Here is a 22,996-nt window from a genome sequence, read left to right as displayed (position 1 = left end):
ATGTTTGTTGCTACTGCTATTAACATAACCTTATTTATGCAAATCTAATGCACACTTTTTTTTTTACGATATGCAGTATTCAAAATTGGGGTGCAGATAAGATTCAACAGCACATTACATTTGAATAAAAACTTGAATCCATCATTCAGTGGCAACGTCATTGCAACTTAGGTATTTTTCCCCACATTACAATGCACTGTCGTAATTCTCAACTTCGGTACATTGATGGGTTACTACTGTATAGTATGTTTGCATTAGGTAGTCATGACATGGAAGGCAAGCAGAGAAGAACTTTGTGTGATGCTACTTTCAAATGTAAGGAAATTCTTTATGCTGAAAAATATGGTAACAGGAGGGCTGGTCGAGAGTTCAATGTAGCTGAGAGTTGCGTCTGCTTACTAAAGAAATGGAAACTGGCATTATTTGATAGCTGTGGCTGGGTTGATTGCTTTATGAAACAGGTGGGCTTATCTCTACAATGCCGTACAACAGCATGCCAAAAGCTTCCATAGGATTCTGAGAAAAATCTTCAATAATTTCAGTAATATATCATCATGCTTTGGAAAGAGAAGAATTTTTCAAAAGACCAAACAGGCAACTCTGATGAGATGCCAGTTTGATCTAAAACCACATAACTACATGATTGATGATAAGGGAACAAAAGAAATTACCATTAAAACATCAGGATGTGAAAAACAGTCCATTACTGTAAAGATGGCAATCACAGCAGATGGGAGCAAACTTCCTCCTTTCTTAAACTTCAAGTACAAAACAAACCCGAAGATCTCTAAAAATGAAAAGCTGTTCGCTGACGATGGCATTGTTTGAAATCAAGAGAAAGGCAGGACAATGAAACTTGACTGCTTGTCTGGCTCCAAAACATATGGGAACTCTGTCTTGTTGAGCTTTCAAAGCTACCATCAATGCTTTGTCTTTATGGATTTCGTGGTCAACCCACTAATGATGTAAAAACGAAGATCCATAGCCAAGTCAGTGACACTGTCACTATTCCTGGAGGAATGACTTCCGTGTTACAACCGCTGGATGTTAATATAAACAAAACTTTCACAGGTTACATTCAGGAAGAGTACGAAAAATGGTTTTGCGATCCAAACTGTGAACTGAGTCCACGAAGCAAAATTAAGCTTGCTGTACTCCACATTATTGCACGCAGAGCTTCAGCTGCCTGTAAAAAAATTGAAGCACCAATGATCATAGACGCATTCAAGAAACACAGGATTTCAAATACTCTGTATGGCATGAAGGTGAAGTGCTTTGGAACGACATCAAGGATCATGGGGAAAGATGAAATGATTCTGTTTCCAAGGACACCAATAATGACGACATTAGTGAACAATGACGAGTAACACCTGTAATTTACGGTTGCATCTCATGCAGCTAATCAAGTTAGGCATTCTTTTTTAGTAACGACTGTGTCACTTAACAATGGGTCACTTAAAAACTATTGTTGTTTTATCGTTCATGTATACATCCATTGATATGTAAAATAGACTTAGCCTACCAGTGATGTGCCAAAAAACTCTTTTTTATGATTTTAATTTTCAAAATTGGAGTGAGCACTACATTCAATGGTGCATTAGATTCACATGAATACAGCATGTGCACAGTTATCAGCAGGAAAACTATATGGGAAAGCTCCTCAAAGTAATCTTCATCATTCTGTGTGTTCAAATAGTTTGACTGATATTGGTTAAAAGAAACACATGAATCACCTAGTAGTTGCAAAGATGTCTCACATTGGCCGAATGCCAATTAGTACATGTGCCTTTGTGCACTTATGTTAGAACTGTACCAGTAATTTGGCCTTCAACTGATTTATTGGGTGTTGGAGCATATCGCTTTGTGCATCATGGGTCATCAGCTTGTTTGGAACGGCAATTATAATTAGTTCAGAATCATTTCTGTGCTTTTGAAATTAGAAGTACATGTTATCCTAAGAACTGTAATATTATGTCTATGCCAAGCCAATATCTCTTTCAAAGTACTCAGCAGCTCAGAACATAATATCTTGAGAATATTGCAGGTGAGGTGGATAGCTAAAAGTACTGAAAGTGGACTGATAGGTCTGTGTAATGAGCTTTATGCAGTCCTCAAAACTGCCTCCTGTGAACTACAATGTGATTTTCTGCCCAATACTTATCATCACATTTCCAAAAGATGGTAGGTATGGGGAAGAGCTATCAGCAGGTATGTAAATGTTATAACAACGCAAAAATTGATTTTACACTAGACAAATGTAAACTGAAAAAATCATTGGAACAGTAAAGAGCTTGGACATCCAAAACGGAATCTATATACACTGAAGAGCCAAAGAAACTGGTACACCTGCCTAATATTGTGTAGGGCCCCTGCGAGCACACAGAAGTGCTGCAACATGGTGTGGCATGGACTCTACTAATGACTGAAGTAGTGCATGAGGCAACTGACACCATGAATCTTGCAGAGCTGTCCATAAACCCGTTAAGAGTACGAGGGGGTGGAAATCTCTTCTGAACAGCATGTTGCCAGCCATCCAAGATATGCTCAATAATGTTCATGTCTGGAGAGTTTGGTGGCCAGCAGAAGTGTTTAATCTCAGAAGTTTTTTCCTGGAGCCACTCTGTAGCAATTCTGGATGTGTGAGGTGTTGCACTGTAGTGCTGGAACTGCCCAAGTCTGTCGGAATGCACAATGGACATGAATGGATGCAGGTGATCAGGCAGGATGCTTACATTCATGGCAGCCATCAGAGTTGTATCTAGACATATCAGGGGTCCCATATCACTCAAACTACAAATGCCCCGCACCATTACTGAGTCTCCAACAGTCCCCTGCTGACATGCAGGATCCATGGATTCATGAGGTTGTCTCCATACCCATACACGTCCATCTGCTCGATAAAATTTGAAATTAGACTCGTCCAACCAGGCAACATGTTTCCGGTTGACAACTGTCCTTTCTGGTCGACAACTGTCCAATACTGGTATTGACAGGTCCATGCGAAGCGTAAAGCTTTGTGTCATGCAGTCACATCAAGGGAATACAAGTGGGCCTTCGGCTCTGAAATCCTGTATCAATGATGTTTCATTGAATGGTTCACACACTGACACGCTGACGGTGCAGCATTGAAATCTACAGCAATTTGCAAATGGGTTGCACTCCCTCATGTTAAAAGATTCTCTTTAGTCGTCATTGGTCATGTTATTGCAGGATCTTTTTCCAGCTGCAGCGATGTCGGAGGTTTGATGTTTTATCGGATTCCTAATACTCATGGTACACTCGTGCGCCGACTTTAATATTACATTCAAAATCTTGATAACCTGCCATTGTAGCAGCAGTAAGCACTCTAACAACTGCACCAGACACTTGTTGTCTTATTTAGGCATTACCGATCGCAGCACTGTAGTCTGCCTGTTAACATATCTCTCTTTTTGAATACGCATGCCTATACCAGTTTCTTTGGTGCTTCAGTGAATAACAGATAAAGATAAAGAAAGATTGAATAAGTTCCTGTCTCGTGGGTCCTGGTCTTTTGGCAGAAGAACAAAGTCGAACGAAGGTTTAGAGGTGGTTATGTTCTATAATAAAGGAGAAATAAAGAAAAAAGTGTTTTATCTTTTGTCAGTTACCACAGCTTACATTACAATTTTCTACTGTTCTTGTTGGCTATGTCTGATTACTTTTCATCAAGTCTGGTAGCATTCTCTCTGATTCTGGAGTTCTGTTATTTTTATGCTCCACCAATGAACCATTACATTTTTGTTTATTTGAAATCTCTTATTACGTTATATGTGCCACAATTTTTGAACTGAGTAAGATCGTGCAGTGGTAGTCACATGCTTCATCTCCAGGATTAGTATTTTCCATGTTTTTTACAAATCTCCAAACATGAATTTCAAAATGGTTCCCAAGAAAAAATGCCACGCACAACTTCTTTCCCTATACTTGTCCAATATGAAATTTTGCTCTGTCTCTAACGACCTCTTTGTCAATAGGACGCTACACTCTACAACAGTTTTCCTTACTCAAAATTCTTGAATTATATTTTCACTTTAAACACAACATGATGTGTATAGTACATCCCGGTTCTATTTTATCATGATTTAAATTGTTATGTTTCTTCACTTATTACTACTATTAATTTGTTTTACATCATTACTCTTTTCTTTTTCTTCTTAGAATTGTCTCATGGTTACAGTGTTTACATATCATCATTTCTACTAAACTAAAGGCACTAACATGACAATTATACTAGACGACATCAACAGGACATGCAGTTATTTTTCTTTTTCTGTACCAGTATAAACACTACACTTAAGTTCAGATACATAAAATAAAGGCCCGCATAATGAATATCTGGAACTAAAAGAGAAGGAACTGTTATTCATTTATCAGTTATAATGTCATGGCAAAAAAGAAAGCTGTAATTTACCATCTACAAATGGACTTACGTGCACAGGACTGTTTCTCCACTTTTGCTTCAAATCCAGCTTTGCACTTGCATCCTCCAGAAGGCAAATACCACTTCCCATCACCTTTGCATAAATAGGTTGGCATATCAACTTCTTCAGAATTTTCAACACATTTCCCAGTAGCTCGTTCAATGAATGTCACCTCTTTCCCAGTGGGTGTTGTTGGAAAGTGAGCAAAATTCACAGTAACTTCGGGGCATGTCAGATAATAAACCTACAATAAATTAAATACACAAGAAGTTATCCTCGTACATCTTTCACAAATATGAAATTAAGAAACAACGTAGACAATGTAGCTGTGTGTGTGTGTGTGTGTGTGTGTGTGTGTGTGTGTGTGAGTGATTCATATTGTGCACGCATGCACATGTGTTCTGTATTAGCTCTATGAAGAACATCATCCAAAATCTTTCCAATGTTTCCAGTCTAGTTTACGTGCCTATCAACTGTATGGTGAGTTAATACCTTTACTCCTTATATTACTTGTTTTCCACTGCAGATTTTCGATTATCATAAAGATATAACTACTACATACAGAAAATTGTTGGTAGATGCTGATTCTGAAACACTTACAATAAAACACTCAAGTCTGTTCTGTATCTACAAACTTTACAAATTTAATTTAAAAAAACATGCAAAGAAATTTACCTTTATTGCTAAAAGAGATATACAAGCGCCTTGATCTCGGAATGCAAAATACACTCCCTTCTTGGTAACAGGAATAGATTTGATTTCGGTGTTAATAATAACTTCACTGTTAGTGTTGAAACGTCCTTCACCAGCAGCAATGCGACCTGTAAAATATCCAACAGTATTTGATGTAAAACATTGTTCATAGCCCCTACCCTTCCCCAAAAAAGAGAAAGAGAGAGAGAGAGAGAGACGTGAAGTATTTTAAGCTTCACTGACAGCAGTGGCATTTGCATTTGTTACCAGAAGAATGACACACTCTGTCCAGCTGCACGTGTCACAACTGTCATTCAGAGTAAACCTTTTTCATTGTAATGTCATAATTAATATCAAGACCCTAATGTCATCACTGTTTAGCACTCAACAATTTTAAACCCATCCAAATTTTACAATAAAATACTACAGATAACTTCCATTTTGCATAATTTCTACTATGAAATAAGAATGAGATCCATTTAAACGAGCCACAAAAATGCAATCAAAAGCAATTAGGTAATAGGGTCAAATAATTAATATCAGTTTCAGTTCTATACACTGCCTCTCAGATAACTAAAATGTTAAAGTCTGGCATTTCCTTGACATCTTATTTTTTGTATTTAAAGCAATGTTCTATCACCTGTACTGGTGCATAAGCATATATCTTGGCATCATCCAAACATCTGATGTAATTGTGAACTTCAATGAGTTTTTACATTATATCCAATAAACTGCTCCTAACCACATACGCTACAGACTAATTCCAGACAAATGAAATGGTCCACATTTAAACCTGTAACAGTTCTTGTGATAAATATAAGACTTAGTGGATAGAAAGTGGCTAGTGAAAGTTCTGAAACTCATTCTGTGTAAACTGAGCCAAGTATATTGCCATGGCAACCAAAACAATTATAAAATGAAAAATCTTACAAGTAACCAAGTACCTGTGGGATTTTCAATACACAGGCAGGAGGAGGGTGGGGGGGAGGGGGAGGAGGAGGAGGAGGGAGGAGGCAACTGTCCCTAGTGAGATTTTTTTTTAGTTTATGAATATGAAAAAAGATCTGTAACCACAGAGTTCGAATTTTTGTGACTTGAAATAGCTGCAAAACTACCAATAAAATGACCTGAAAAATATAAAATGGCATAAAAAAAGTATAAAGCAAGTTATAAAATGAACTAGAGTAATGAAAAACTTTATAGGAGGTTCGCTCTGAGATTACAACAAGAAAACAAATTTAACATCACTGTGTTTTTCTTTAATAAATCTCTCTTTTTGAAGATTGTACAAAAACTGTTGTGTAATTATCTCACAAGGAGAGGTCTCCAGCAGTGGAATCCCAGGTATCACACCTTGCAGCCATTCACCAAATTGGGCCCCCATTTGTGAGTAACTGACGAAAAAAATATTGGAATTTTGCATGATGCTCAATAACATTAAAAAACTTGCATTACAAAGACTGGTTGTGTGGTGTAACGGATAGGGTCAGGGCTTCACATGCAAGAGGCTGTGGGTTCAAATCTAGTCAGGTGTATAAAACTTCTTTGTTTTTAAATCTTTATCAAAATGACTTTGATCGTTATTTTTATTCAGTTAATTGGTTTACATGTATTTTTTATTTTTATTCCTTTATCACAACATTTTAATCACAATATGAACTTTTTCATTTCTTTCTTTTTTCTTTATATCATTCTTTCTTCACTCGGAATTTTTGTGAATGTGAATTTAATTATATTTATCTATTATAATTTCAATTATTTGAAAATTATGATCTAAATAACAAAAGACAAGATAATCTATTTATACTGACTGTGCAATGGTGTGAAAAACATTTTTTATTACAAGATGTGCAATTCTTTTGCATGGTAATTGTCACAGAAACATTTAAAACATGGCCTAAATTCCTATTGCACTATGGGCAAAATAACACAGATGAAGTTTTACGTGAAGGAAGAGTTCATAAGTAAAACAAAATTCAAGCAAAATGAGGAATAGATATAATGAATGCATTAACCCGGACGAAAAAATAGGATGATAAAACAAAAGAAATTATACTAAAATTAATATATAAAAATTAAATACACATGAAAAAAGATTTCAAGTGGAAAAAAGAATGTAGGAAGAAAAATGAGAACAAATGAAGAAGTCAATATTATGATTAAAATGATGTGACAAAGGAATGGAAATCAAATATTTAGTTTAAATGAATTAACTAAATAAAAATGATGATCAAAGTCATTTTGATACAGATTTAAACTAATAAAAAATTGATGTACATGACAAGATTCAAACCCACAACCTCCTGCATGTGAAAATCTTGCCCTATCCATTACACCACACAACCAGTCCACATAATAAAACTTTTTAACACTATTTAGCATCATGCAAAATTTTGATTTTTTTGTTTTGTTTTTCATCAATTATTCACAAATGAAAGCCCACCAAGGTGAATGGCTGCAGTGTGTGATACCTGGGATCTTAACCTAGAGAATCGTATAGATGGTTTCAAAAAGTCAATCCCACCACTGGGGACCTCTCCTTGCCAGAGCTATTGCAGAGTATGACAGCCTGCAAGATTAGATTCTTGAAAGTGATGGAACGTCTGTTATCAAACAACATGTGCTTGTACTTAGAAAATCTTTGAATATTTTGTGAAACAACTAGAGTGTACACTTTGATACATTACTTCAGTTTCAAAAATGCCTTTAAAAAATCGACACATGTATTCCACCAATTTGGTACAACCTAATACCAAATATTGACATTTTTGTTTCAATACTCATACCTAGCACAAGTTAATAACAGCAAGTGACATGATAATGACGACATGCAGATGAACCATCAATTTATTTACAACATGTACAAATACACTCTTGAGCAACATTGTTATATCCTTCATATAGGCACATGGATTGTTCATTCTTGCCAACATTAAAAGAACAAACTGATGTGTAATAAATGACCATTAAACACAAACATGTAAAGTAGTAAGTTTGATTACAGTATGGTATGGTACCTATTTGACAAAAACGCAAAATTATTCATAAGTTTACATTACTATAGCCAGAATTTTTGGTATTTTAATATTTGTGAACAATGCATAGCTCATAAAGAAATAAAGATTACATGTTCATGTCAGCAAACTCTGGGCACTATTAATAGGTTACAACACAATGAAATGAAGGCACAATTGACTAAGTGACAAAACAACTACACATTTATGCGGTCCCATAATGGGGATCTCCATGATGAGAGTTCTGTGTCAGAAATGTTACCTTCCTGAGGAACAAAACAGGCACCTTACAGTTCCATCATCACTAAGTGTGCATACCTCCATAAGTCTCAAATGGCTATTGGTGTAACTAAACAGTTGCATAACAAAACTCTCTCGGCATAAGTTTACTCCTACAAAATTCAAATAATGGTAAACAACCGTCTGATGCTAATTTAAAGTAGCATATTGTGTTATATTTCTTTTCATTTGCAGAAGGTGTGTTCATATGTACTATGTGGCCTCTAATCAGTACTTGTCAGTAGAAATAGGAAGTTGTCATCAATGCAGCTACTGCCATTCCATGTAATTTAACAGTAGATTACACTTATTGAGTAAGTGTTGTAAAACAGCCTTCATTTAATTAATTTTATAATCATTACTACAAATAAGCACCACATTTGAGCATGGACATCTCTATGAACTTCCACAAAACCCAGGTGATCAATGCAGCACCTAAGTGTTGTCGGTTGTTAATGACGTTATCTCTCAATTTTTCCATAGTCAACAATGAGTTGAGCAGTGGTGTACGAATATAGTTTACTTAGAATTTTGTGCACTGTGAAGAGTAAAAGCATAGTTAATAGAATAAAAATTACTAATATTTTTAAGTTTTTTGTGTGTCATAAATGAAGAAAGACCAAAATGAAAGTGAAGGAATCAAAACACATGCTACCTGCGATGAATATCACAAGAATAGGATGAGTCAATCTTAAATACCTCTATTAAAAGTCCCAGTAATTGTACTGAGGGAGAATATGTGGATCTGGCCAGTACCTATGCTGGCTTCAAGTGCTTCAATGAAAAGGATAGTAGTCTCCGAATCAGAATTTTTGATGACAGAGATTATGTTGGGGGGAAGGAAGGACTGACAATTCACTAAAGTACACAATTTTATTGAATCCATGGGAACCTAACAAAAATTTCTGGGATGACACAGCTGGCATAAGAGAACATTTCGACTGGACTGGCTGTCATTATATCCATGGATGGCTTATTCTAAAGCAGTTACAGTTGTGCTTTGTAAGTTATATGTGCTCTTCCGGTTACATACATCGTATAATGCAAGGCAGTCATCATGGTACATTTATATGCCACCCATTTAAAAAAATTTCACAAATCTGCAAAAATGCATATGAATTCAGAAAGGCATAATGAGTTGAAAAGTTAAGTAATTTTGTTAATGTTATGGGAAACAAATTAATAGTGTAGAAGAACTTTGTCAATGATAAACCTGTAAATTAGTGCAATCTGTTCACAATAAGTTGAAAACAGTTATTTCTTGCATATAGTTTTGTACATTATGCGACTTGGCATAAGAGGGAAAATGAATTCAAATACTGGTTTTGCTTATTTATTGCTGTTTAAAGTACAGCCAAGTTAAGATACACTGTGGAAAGATTTTGAAAGTGCCCCTAAAAATGCCATCTATATTTCTCATAGAATCTGAAATGATTCAGTTGATGCATGCTCTGAATACTATGAAATGATCTGATTAATGCCATCAATAATAGCAAATCATTTTCAATTCTGATAGATGAAACAATGGCTACTGCAGCTTCATGTACATCCTTGTAAATGGCGTAAATCCAAGGGAGTCTTCCCTGACAATATTAGTTGCATAGTCAAAATAAAGTGCAGCAAGGGAAAGTGCAAAATTTACTGGCTGTTGAGTTGTTTTCTAAGAGTGAATGATTCCTTCAATCCTAAGATCTGTTGAGGCATTTTATTGTTGTATCTCACAAAAGTGGCTTCTTTTATCATTTATAAGCACAGTTTATGGGAAATGGATGGAGGGATAAGAGTGAAAATGGTGAGAGTAGCCAGGTCCTGTCACTCCAGAAACTTCAGAATGAATTTGTGGGTCTATTTGCCATCATTTACCATCAATCATGAATGAAACTAATTCAATAAATCTTTAATTGAGTAATTTTTATTTCAAAGAAACTATGGATGTTTCAATGATATACTATGTCATATAGTACTAGCAAAGATTATAAACTACTTAAAATTAAGAGATAGTTGAGATAATGAGGTTTGCCAGAAAGAGGAATGTAGCTAATCGTGGAGACAAACAAATATCAGAACTTGAATTAATGACATTAGGAACTGCAAAGTGGCATCTTCTTGTTCTTCTTCATCATCATCATTACCTTCCTCTAGTTCACAGACACTCAAAGTGTGCTCTGCGGAGTCTTGGGGCTCTGAAAAGCCTCTGCGAGGACTCTACCAATATATTATCAACCTAAAGAACAAAGCACATCAAGGCGTGTCACACACTGAGAAAAATAACTCTTATAAATATCACACCAATGTTGGTTTTATAAAAGTTATTTTTGCTCTCAGTGTGTAGCAGCCAAAAATGAGGTGACAAGCAGCATAATAATGCTGCAATTACAAACTACAAACAAAACAATGTAGCTTGTATGAGTAGGCATGTGGCGACTCTATACTCATCGCTGCACACGCACACAGCGACCATGCTGATACTCTGTCTCACTGCACTCTGGCTCATCTACACATGCCGCAAACAATCCACTATGGTCTCTCCATCTCTCTCTCATCCGCAAACACCTTGAACCACCACAAAGGATTTTGTCACTTCGCTCCCTATGCTTCACCACCCGGGTCTATACAAACCCACAAAGTGCAGCACAGAGTACAGGTCCCACTTGAGTATACTTGATTCACGTTTGTCATTAACTACAGTTGCAACATTCAATATCTTGTCGTGATATTGTTCCATTTTTGCCATTTTGCAAAATTAAATTGTTGATTTTAACCATTAGAATGGACGGCTGGCTTAAAGGTATTGTAACAAAACCTTGCACCAAAATTTCAAAGATGATTCGTTTGGAAGATACGAAATCAACATTAAAGATTGCCAATCAAAAACATGAGATTCCAGAAGGTGATGTAACAATTTTAAGCTCCATGGTTTCAAGCAGTATTGTATCTAATGACTCATTACAGGTGAAAAATAGAAATTATGATGAATCTAACATCAATCTTGTATTTATTGAGTCTCATAGCTCATCTCTCTACTTCCGAATACTTCCACGTACCTGCTAAGATGTGCCAACATTTAGGAACTATAAACTCGAACTGAAAAGACAAGAACGGAGAATTTTTTACATGTAAGAGAGAACAACTATCAAAAGGTCAGAACACTATGAAGTATTCTTCCCAAACTGTGAATGGAAAAGTCACAGAGGCATTGTATTTGGTCAGCTGTTGCATTGCACAAGAGGGTAAAGTGAATAATGTCACTGAGAATGTGTGGCAGACATTAAAAAATGTATGCTTGATGAAAAATATACGAAGCATTTTTCCACACGACTACTTTCGAAAGACTCTGTTTCGCACCATATTTATGATCTCGCAGGCTATATCAAACAAGAATTAGTTGGGTGCCTTCAACACAACAAATTCATGTTGCAAAAGGATGAGTTGACTGATGTTGGAATGGCCATCTTGCATATAATTGTACGATATCCAAACAAACATTCACCTGAAGAAGACTTGCTTATGTGCAGCCAACTAACACTACCAGAAAACAATTTTTTAACACAATTAACAATTTCTTTTTTAAATATACTACCTCAACTGAAGCAATTGTACTAATATTTGTACAGATGGAGCAAAGGCAATGACTGGTAAAATAGCAGCAGCAGGATCACTAATAAAAAGTAAAGCACAAAACTATAGTTGCAGCCATTGTCAAAACTATAGTTGCAGCATTTGCGATCAAGACAATGGCGACAGATCAAAACTATAGCTGTAAAAATAATCAACAACATTAAATCATATCTTCTTCAGTGCCAATTGTTTTCAATACTGTGTAAAGATTACAGAAGCAGATATAAAACACTACCACTCCACATGGTTATCTTGGGGTAAGACCTGGACATTCGAACTAAGAGTTCGATTACTATCTTGTTTGACCGACATTTCTTTTAACTTAAAAGACTGTTTGAACGATGTGACTTGATAATTCAGATTAGCTTTTTCTGGCACATATATTTTCAAAAATTAATGAATTAAATCTATCCTTACAAGGAAAACAGACAACAGTTTTCAGTACTAATAACAAAATAACTGGCTTTAAAAAAAGAATTTTTGATTGTTTGTGTTGGCAAGAGAGAAATAGACAGCCTTTTCAACAATGAATGTGTTTGTTGGTGAGACAGTAGAACTGACAAATGAATTATTCAAAGAATTGGTCCACTGTCTCTATGACATGCATACATCTTTTGAGACTTATTTTCCTGAAGAGCAGGATACAAAACTGAAAATGAATTCAATGGTTTGGAGTCCTTTTCTAGTGAACTTTCAGATGCCAGAAAATATGTCAAATGAGACCTATGAATCCATTTTAGAAATGATATCAGATTCAACATGGAATCATTATTCAAAAAACATGTTACTAGATGATTTTGGGTACAGGGTTCATGATGAATATCCAGAACTTGTCACACAGGCTCTGACTGTTCTCCCATTTACAACATAATTGCGTGAAACGAGATTCTCAGCATACACAGCCACAAAGGCAAAATATTGCAACAGACTGGATATCGAACCTGGTATGCATCTTCTACATCTACATTTACACTCCGCAAGCCACACAACGGTGTGTGGCAGAGGGCACTTTACGTGCCACTGTCATTACCTACCTTTCCTGTTCCAGTCGCATATGGTTCGTGGGAAGAACGACTGCCGGAAAGCCTCCGTGCGCACACTGATCTCTCTAATTTTACATTCGTGACCGCCTCGGGGGGTATAAGTAGGGGGAAGCAATATATTCGATACCTCATCCAGAAACGCACCCTCTCAAAACCTGGACAGGAAGCTACACCGCGATGCAGAGCGCCTCTCTTGCAGAGTCTGCCACTTGAGTTGGCTAAACATCTCTATAATGCTATCATGCTTACCAAATAACCCTGTGATGAAATGTGCCGCTCTTCTTTGGATCTTCTGTATCTCCTCTGTCAACCCGATCTGGTACGGATCCCACACTGATGAGCAATACTCAAGTATAGGTCGAACGAATGTTTTGTAAGCCACCTCCTTTGTTGATGGACTACATTTTCTAAGGACTCTCCCAATGAATCTCAACCTGGCACCCGCCTTACCAACAATTAATTTTATATGATCATTCCACTTCAAATCGTTCCGTACGCATACTCCCAGATATTTTACAGAAGTAACTGCTACCAGTGTTTGTCCCGCTATTATTTAATCATATAATAAAGGATTCTTCTTGCTATATATTCGCAATACATTACATTTGTCTATGTTACGGGTCAGTTGCCACTCTCTGCACCAAGTGCCTATCTGCTGCAGATCTTCCTGCATTTCGCTGAAATTTTCTAATGCTGCAACTTCTCTGTATACTATAGCATTATCTGCGAAAAACCACATGGAACTTCCGACACTATCTACTAGGTCATTTATATATATTGTGAAAAGCAATGTTCCCATAACACTCCCCTGTGGCACGCCATAGGTTACTTTAACGTCTGTAGACGTCTCTCGATTGAGAACAACATGCTGTGTTCTGTTTGCTAAAAACTCAATCCAGCCACACCGCTGGCTCTTACTTTGTTTATCAGGCGACAGTGTGGAACTGTATTGAACGTCTTCCGGAAGTCAAGGAAAATGCCATCTACCTGGGAGCCTGTATCTAATATTTTCTGGGTCTCATGAACAAATAAAGCGAGTTGGGTCTCACACGATCGCTGTTTCCGGAATCCATGTTGATTCCTACAGAGTACATTCTGGGTTTCCAGAAATGACATGATACGTGAACAAAAAACATGTTCTAAAATTCTACAACAGATCGATGTCAGATATATAGGCCTATAGTTTTACGCAGTTGCTCGACTACCCTTCTTGAAAACTGGAACTACCTGTGCTCTTTTCCAATCATTTGGAACCTTCCGTTCCTCTAGAGACTTCCAGTACACAGCTGTTAGAAGGGGGGCAAGTTCTATCGCGTACTCTGTGTAGAATCAAATTGGTATCCCGTCAGGTCCAGTGGACTTTCCTCTGTTGAGTGATTTCAGTTGCTTTTCTATTCCTTGGACACTTATTTCGATGTCAGCCATTTTTTCATTTGTGTGAGGATTTAGAGAAGGAACTGCAGTGCGGTCTTCCTCTATGCAACAGCTTTGGAAAAAGGTGTTTAGTATTTTAGCTTTACGCGTGTCATCCTCTGTTTCAATGCCATTATCATCCCAGAGTGTCTGGATATGCTGTTTCGATCCACTTACTGATTTAACGTAAGACCAGAACTTCCTAGGATTTTCTGTCAAGTCGGTACATAAAATTTTACTTTCGAATTCACTGAACGCTTCGCGCATACCCCTCCTTACGCTAACTTTGACATCATTTAGCTTCTGTTTGTCTGAGAGGTTTTGGCTGCGTTTAAATTTGCAGTGAAGCTCTCTTTGCTTTCGCAGTAGTTTCCTAACTTTGTTGTTGAACCACGGTGGGTTTTTCCCGCCCCTCACAGTTTTACTCGGCACACACCTGTCCAAAATGCATTTTACGATTGCCTTGAACTTTTTCCATAAACACTCAACATTGTCAGTGTCGGAACAGAAATTTTCGTTTTGATCTGTTACGTAGTCTGAAATCTGCCTCCCACTACTCTCGAAAAGTTCGGGTCTGTTTGTTATCAGTAGGACTAAGCTGTTATCTCCACGAGTCGGTTCTCTGTTTAGTTGCTCAAGGTAATTCTCGGATAGTGTACTCACTATAATGTCACTCGATGCTCTGTCCCTACCACCTGTCCTAAACATCTGAGTGTCCCAGTCTATATCTCGTAAATTGAAATCTTCACTTAAGACTGTAACATGCTGAGGAAATTTATGTGAAATGTACTCCAGATTTTCTTCAACACTCTTCGATCAAGTCAGACATTAAACAGTTGGTCAAAAATAAAAAACAACTTCATACCTCCCATTAAATGGAAACAATTTTATTAGTTTACAATGGAATCAATACAGTGTTATTTTTTGTATTGTATCATTGTGTGTTATTTTGTATATTGCTACAGAAGGAAGTAGTGTATAATGTATGTATTTTGTAACATTTTCATTAAATAATTATAATTAAACAATGAACATAAAACCTAGTTTTCTTATTCTAGGGCTCTGTAAAATTTTTGGTAATATGAAAGTGTTCTGTCACCAAACAAGTTTGAGAACCGCTGCTCTAGTTTATCATCATTTGCACTACCTTAAGTGATGAATATTGTCTAGTGGAAGTATTTGAATATTCAATACCTTACACCCTCTTCGCAAAAGTCATGCTCATTAGCCTAAGGAAAAGATTGAAAATGTGATCTAAAATAACACTTTGCATATTATCTGTGAGTCTTTTAAGTGCCCTGAATGAAAACAAAACAGTCAAAAGTTATAAATAATATTGTGGTATTATAAACATAAATCCCTAAGGAAAAGAAAAGAGGAAAAAAATAAAATATTTCCTTTATCTCACATAATACCAGTGACCTAGTAACCTCACGAGAAATCCATAGTATACTTTTAAAGAAGGCCAGATATAAACCTGAAATTGTACTGTTTGGAAGAAGTTTTACCATAAAATGCTGACAATACATCCTTTTAGGTTTCAAGTTACACTGTTAGTAACAAACTATTTAACTGATAATAAAAAGGGAAAAAACAATGCTGATAATATATAACTAAGATCAAAATGTATCTACAACATATACAGTTACATAGTGTAACTTTTATATGAAACAAAAGTAAACAGTCAAAACCAAAGAGCTACTGAAAAAAATTCAACATTCACTATTCTTACCTAACCTTTTTTCACATGAACAAGAGTGTGTATAAAATGTTATCTGTAAACAATTCCCCCCCCCCCCCCTCCCTCTCTCTCATTCTCTCTCTCTCTCTCTCTCTCTCTCTCTCTCTCTCTCTGTGTGTGTGTGTGTGTGTGTGTGTGTGTGTGTGTGTGTGTGTGTGTGTGTGTGTCTCAAGTTTTCTACTTTTTCTTCTCCAAAGAAGTAAATAATGGCAATCATAGAAGAATATTGTGCACTTACCAATAAGTTTATAGCTTTCTGGTTCCCAAGGCGGAGGTTCCTTCGTTGCAGCATCAAACTCATAATATAGCAGGCTAAATGTTTCTTTACAAGATAGCGCATTGCCAGGGAACAATGAACAATCTCTAATTGTAAACTTGATCTCAATGTACATTCGGTTGGCTATTCCTCTCTCCACAAATGGCGTCCATAACCAATTATTAACATTATTGTAGGCCACATCACAAACAACATACGATCTCCAATTTATCCCTTTTTCGAAGTCTGTGAAGCTTTCTTCAACCCACTGAAAGCAAATTAACAACACTAGTTCTATAATATATATTGGTGCATTCACATTCATACATTTAAATAACCAATACTTTGTGTCTTGAAAGGCATTAGGGACTTTCATATTTCCATAGCTACGGTCAAAGAAAAGACAAACAAAATGTGCATCTGAGCATAACAATAAGCAATTAACACTTTTCCAAAAGAATTCAGTACAAAACATGTTTACAAGCTACAGTCAGGCACATTTCATTTATATGAAAAGCGCTCAGCTTACTTAGAAGCAGATGACATTAGTGTTTGCCCAAAGGAGAGAAGCAAACAAGGGTTTTAAAAAAAATGTACTGTAGCCATGGTAGCCTCTAATCATAGTAATTATGTCAAAATGCAATACAAGTCTAGTACACGATGACAAGCAGCAGTTACCACAACCCAAGTAGAAGCTGCCACATATCTGATTTAGCTTCATATCATTAGTTCCCTGCCATACTTTTGATGGAACACATCGATGCTGGTGGTTTTAGACGACTCCTCCTGCACACCTCAGCAGCAGTCATTCGCTTGAATCGTAATCTACCATTTAAAACATGGTTCATGTTCTCTCCAGCATCTTCAATTTACCACAAGAATTTTTGAGTCATTACACATATTTAACAACAGAACTCTTAGCAGAGTAAGTGGGCTGAAAACAGAACCCTGATGCACAAATGATGCTTTCCCATTTTCTGTTTTGTGACAGGTGATAAGTCATACTGGTGTGTATCTAAATAGATAGGAATGGAACCAACTGATATTGTTCACCCAGTGAGGCAGCAAATCTGCTTAATGTATTAGTGTATCATAGTTGATACAATCAAAATCCCTTTGCTAAACCAATAATGTTGGCCACTCTTTATAACGTCTTACTAAGCCACTTCTGTCATAAACACAACAAACAGTAAGGAGTGGTCTTACAAGATGACTAATTGCTTAAATGTTAATGGCATTCTGTCAGTAAATTATGTTTACTGACATGAGTGACAACACCTTTGTACGAATCTATAATTTCAGAGCAAGAATGAAATTTTCGAGCCTCTAAACAAGCTAGTAGTTAAAATTTTCATGAGGTTTGTATTCTAAAGTAGTATCTGACTGCCATGGAGCTGATGGTCTCATCTCTGTAAAGCCAAGTTACCAGATATGGCATCAGTGGTGATTATTTCATTACTAGTTAAGACAATGATACATGTGTGCCTAGGGCTTTGTAAGGAATGTGTGCCTAGGGCTTTTTAAGGAATACAGTTCCAAAAGCCTTCAACAATGGACTTTGAACTATGCACTGTGAATGTGTAATTTAATTTTACATGCCATCATAAACCAATGTACACAAATATATGAATCGTCTCAAGTTATGAAAGTTTCATTTTCCCATGCACATTGCCATTACGGACTCTGTACCACCACCCTCGCATGCAGCCCAAGGGCACCTCTTAATATAAATCATTCAGTACCACATAAAAATGAAAGTCAAAATACTTATCCCTCACTACTAAACTATATCAACATACAGTCATAAACATACCCCAGGTGTGACTGCCTGTGGTCCATATGGATACCTCGTCCACTCTAATGTTTCTTCCCGTGTTGTATCCAGCAGAACAACTGAAACAATAAGACAGTGGAACATTGATTAAACATGTTTCAATGAAGAGTGAACTGACAGCAGTGGTGTGGACAACAATTCTATCCAACTTATCTAGCATTTTCCATGTTGAATTGATTATGCCACGGTTTATTTATAAACCCCATATTTGCAGTAAACTCTGTCAGAAAGTCACTAATGATACAAAAAAGACAATATTTTCAATGAAACATGCACTCCATTGATTGGTACAAAACAGCAATCAATTTGACAAAAATAAGGATTTTCATGTAGAATCTGATTAGGATTGCAAGATTTGTTCGATGCCATTCACATTCGTGACAACCAATTATACTTATCTATAATCTTTCTATCATTTGTTAATGGCATTAATTTTGCTATATGAGGCAACACTACTGATCAAGTTATATAAAAAGGTGTTCTCTCCCATTCAAGTTCATGCCAATCAGCCAAAATTTCATGGAGGAGCAACTACTTACGAATTGCAAAGGTTATGCTTTATATCTTCTTACATTCTGTGTCACTTGAGATATCATTATTGATTATACATTCTTTGTGCATATGATATTTTATTTCTTGTTCATATGCACCTTATGTCTGAGAGAAACTGACAGGTGATCAATTTTATTTGTGGAATAGTTTTGTTTTATTTTGTTTTTAAAAGTAACCATTTATGTGTATTTCCTTCAAATGGGTAAACTGGAATAATATGTTGTCAAAACAATTTTTGATGTGGGCAGTTTATAACCAGTGGCAATTCAACCACAGTTAGCAATAAAGATTTGAAAGTAACTTGCTCCTCCATTTTTAACAGTCGAAAAATGGGCACCAAAATTCAGTGTGGTCCATACCTCCATTGAAGATGATTCATTAAAAGTATGTAACAAACCTGCACCTACAGAAGAATACATTGTGAAAGTGCATTTTTCGGTATTGAATGATTGGTGACTATAGGCAAACAAAATAGCTCACACCTTAAAGACATTAGAGGAGGCAGTAGGATAATTTTATATGAAAATGCGTAAAACCTAAAGCAGTTACCAGCAGGACATTTGGAGCAGCTGCAGAACTTAATTCAGGCAATGCCTTTAGTTTAGTTTATTACGTATAGAAGTGCACAACAACCAGTTTTTATCATATCTGGTACTTATAAATTATTTGCTTGTCTATTTTTTATCAAGATTTGAATGCTATGTACGAGCATGTCTAAATGGCTAGTCCCAGATTTCTAACAAACAGTTTCAGTGCACTGCTTCCATCTAATGATGAGATTGAGCCAGCAGGTCTTGCCTCCCATGCTTGAGCTGTGGCCTCTCCTTCCTCGAGAGCAGCAACAGAGAGAAAAGAAGAGGCTGCTAGATGCAGGTAGCTTGAAAATTATGCACTGGAAGCTTCTCTTAAAAAAATAGCATCGGGGGAGGGGGGTGAAAGATCCAGTGTGCACTCAGTGGTTACCATGTGAATAATTGTCCAAATTTGGAAAATCCCATCCTTTGAGCAATTGAAGGCAGGGGTAGCGTCAAGGACAGACTGCTTCTCACATTGACACCAGTAATGTCTGTTGTCAGGGATCTAATACCATTCTTGTTCCTTTCTGGATACTGGCAGAACTGATGAAGACAGCTGGGCTCCCTCATGAATTTTCAGCACAGTTATTCAGAGGACTGATCATGGAAACATGGGCCGAATTTTTACAATTGCATAGTGGTTTTAAAGTTTCTATAGAAAAACAAACTTAATTCACATTTATAAAAGGCTCTCTCTCATCGCACAGTGCGGCAGAATACCACACCATATACTGGCAGTGGAATGGATTTTGAGGCAGTCTTCTCGGGGTGTAATTTCTGTTCCTCTCCCACTGAGATACGTGCAGTTTTGAAGCTTTTCGATCAAGTTTTATTAACTGACGAGAAAAAGAGACGTCGCCGGGTTACACGAGAGAGTGCATTTGGAGATAATCATGATAGCAATCCTTGAGCTTGAAAAATGACGTCATATTTTTCTGGATTTGTTTATCCCGCCCCCCACGCGTCAGTTAAAAAAGAAATTTGTTCTCCTGCATGTACGGCTTCATAGCATCAGTCAAAAAGTTTTTGTATAAGGTGGTTGTAAATTTTCCAAATTTTGATGAAGTAATGACGACAGTCCTACATTTTGTCCCATATTCATCCACCAAACTTTTCTTTTACCTTACCTTTTTTATATCTTTTAAGAACATATTAAAAGCTACAATATACTGAGCATTATTTCGATTTATTTGCAGTGTAAGTAATGCAAAAATTGAAAATAAAAAGTTTCCGCACAGGGACTCGACTCCCACGACCCTCGGATTACTGACCTGTACTCCTGCTGCCTGGAAACTACGTTACCTGACATAAAAGGCTCATGTCTTGCCTGACCCGGTCCGAAAATGATATTTTTCCTAAATGCTTGGCCATCTGAAGCCCCTACTTATGTCACTTTCATTTCTGGCCAAGCCCTGCGTATACCATAAATTTGGGCACAATCTGATGACGAGTACGCTAGTGCGACCCATCTTAGAGTACTTCTCCAGCGAGTGGAGAACTAATCAAATATACTTAACATGGAACAAAGAAGTCGAAACGTGTACCCAACATGCTCAGGCAACTTCATGAGAAAGTATACGGTACACGCTGTTCTCACGAAACCCTGTTGGGTATACGTAGAGAACTGGAATTCGAGGACTAAAAGTACTATGCCTCCATCGTACATCTAGCGCAGAAGTCACGAGAGCAGGATAAAAGAGATTAGGGCACATTAAAGTCAAACAAATAATCAGTTCAAGTTTGAACCATTTAAAAAATAACTTAACTGATTTCCTGAAACGATTCGTTACTGTGGGTGATACGTGCGTCCACCACTTCACGCCAGACATAAACTGAAGTCAAATTCAAGCAGTAGGTGGAAGCCGGGGGAAAAAAGGACTGACGGTATTTTCCGTGAGGCAAACGTCCTTCTTTTCTAATTAATTGCATCGCAAAAAGTAAAGTAATAACTACGGTGGGCCATTTGGACGAAAAAAAGAGATAAGAAGAAATCAAGAGTACGAAATGAAAACAAATCTTTCATCGTGACAATAAAGGTATAGGGTGTCCAGCGCGAAAGCAGTAAGAACGTGATACTACAGTTTCGAAACAGTTCGAAAAGCGACTAACAAATGGCGCTGTAATCGCATTATGTATTGCCTCTTAATAGTTCGCCGCAGCTCAGAGTGATCAGCTCCACTGTTGAAACGTGAAAAATGGTTAGCGTACATGGAAGATGTTGGAATAATGTACTGCACTGAACAACTTATTTTTCTGGCACTGGAATACCACAGGTTGTAACACAGTCCTATGGCAACAAGGCAGTTTTCAAACACGATTTAAAGTGCCAAAAGGACCTGATGCGGAAACCATTCACAAGCTTTTCCAAGGGCGTGGCTGACGATCTAGCGGGGAATGTTGGGCCCAGGCAAACTGTAGTTACTCCTGAAAATATCGCAATGGTTTCTGGAATTATTCAGCAAAATCCAAGGAAATCCGTCCGAAGAACTGCAGCGAAGACTGGTTTGAAGCGTTCGAGCGTCCAGAAAATATTGCCTACGCACGTTTCCATTCAAAATCCAAAGCCACCACAGTATAACTGTACGAGCTATGTGACAAAGGAGCGACTTTGCAAACCAGATTCTCACAATGATTAAAAATTATGGATTTGGTATTGGCTGCACCTGGTTCACAGATGAAGCACACCAACATCTGAACAGAGTCATGGGGTAAAAAAAAAAGCGATTCTAGAGTTCCGAAAATCTCCCTCTGTGTGAAGTGAAACCACTGTATCTTCCCAAACTTAATGTTTGGGCTGCGGAATGCAGTAGAGGCACTATTAGCCCACGTTTCATGCGATAAACCATCACCATAAAAGAATAAAAAAAACGTTAAGTTGCACTGCAATTTTGGAACAATTTCGCCTCACAGCTAGCGCTGGAGAATCGACAGGGACCCACAGTGGTTCTTACAAATGGACAGACCACATACCACCGAACAGGCGTTTCGCTTGTTGATGAATACTTCCGGACTTGAGTGACTGCGTTGGATTATCGCAAATTTACTAGCGCACGGATGAACTGGCCTCACCCGGTCTTACTCCTTGTGACTACTTTTTGTGGGCACAGTGAAAGACACAGTCTGCCGGGACCATCCCACCATGCTGGACAAGCTTGAACCGATGATCTGTCTGACATCTGACTCCCTTACAGTTGAGACCTTACAGGTTGTGACAGTTAATTTCAATGTTCATTTGTGCCACCTCCGTACTGGGAATGGCGGACATTTCGAAAAGACTGTGATGTGACTGCAAAGACGGCTTGCAGATGACGAGTTTAATTATGCTCGCTGTTACTGTACGAGCAGCACAGCCTCCAGCGCCATCTGTTAACAGCTTTTCGAGGTATTTAGAAACCATCTGTACAATCATGCAAAAATTTTTTGCAGGTTTCACAGACACCTTCGCTGGACACACTGTACCTAAGGCAATGGGAAAACAGATCTGAAATATGAATTTTTGGGACATAAATCGTATTAAACAGATTTGGCACCCCTCT

At 37.3% G+C, this 22,996-nt stretch overlaps 1 protein-coding gene across 3 annotated transcripts in view; it reads right to left on the bottom strand.

Moving 5' to 3' along the window:
- Positions 1-22,996, bottom strand: part of LOC124721199 (ephrin type-B receptor 1-B) — a 351,145-nt gene that overhangs the window by 135,185 nt on the left and 192,964 nt on the right. For all 3 annotated transcript variants that reach the window (XM_047246044.1, XM_047246045.1, XM_047246046.1), the window contains exons 3-6: positions 18,313-18,392; positions 16,482-16,767; positions 5,118-5,263; positions 4,452-4,686 (exon numbers count right to left, since the gene is read on the bottom strand). In XM_047246044.1, coding sequence (XP_047102000.1) covers positions 4,452-4,686; positions 5,118-5,263; positions 16,482-16,767; positions 18,313-18,392 — 747 coding nt within the window. The remainder of the gene's footprint in view (positions 1-4,451; positions 4,687-5,117; positions 5,264-16,481; positions 16,768-18,312; positions 18,393-22,996) is intronic.

The sequence above is a fragment of the Schistocerca piceifrons genome, chromosome X (genome assembly GCF_021461385.2).
Source record: "Schistocerca piceifrons isolate TAMUIC-IGC-003096 chromosome X, iqSchPice1.1, whole genome shotgun sequence".
NCBI lineage: Eukaryota > Metazoa > Arthropoda > Insecta > Orthoptera > Acrididae > Schistocerca > Schistocerca piceifrons.
Note: the sequence above shows the minus strand (reverse complement) of the source record. Positions and strands in the feature narration are given on the sequence as shown.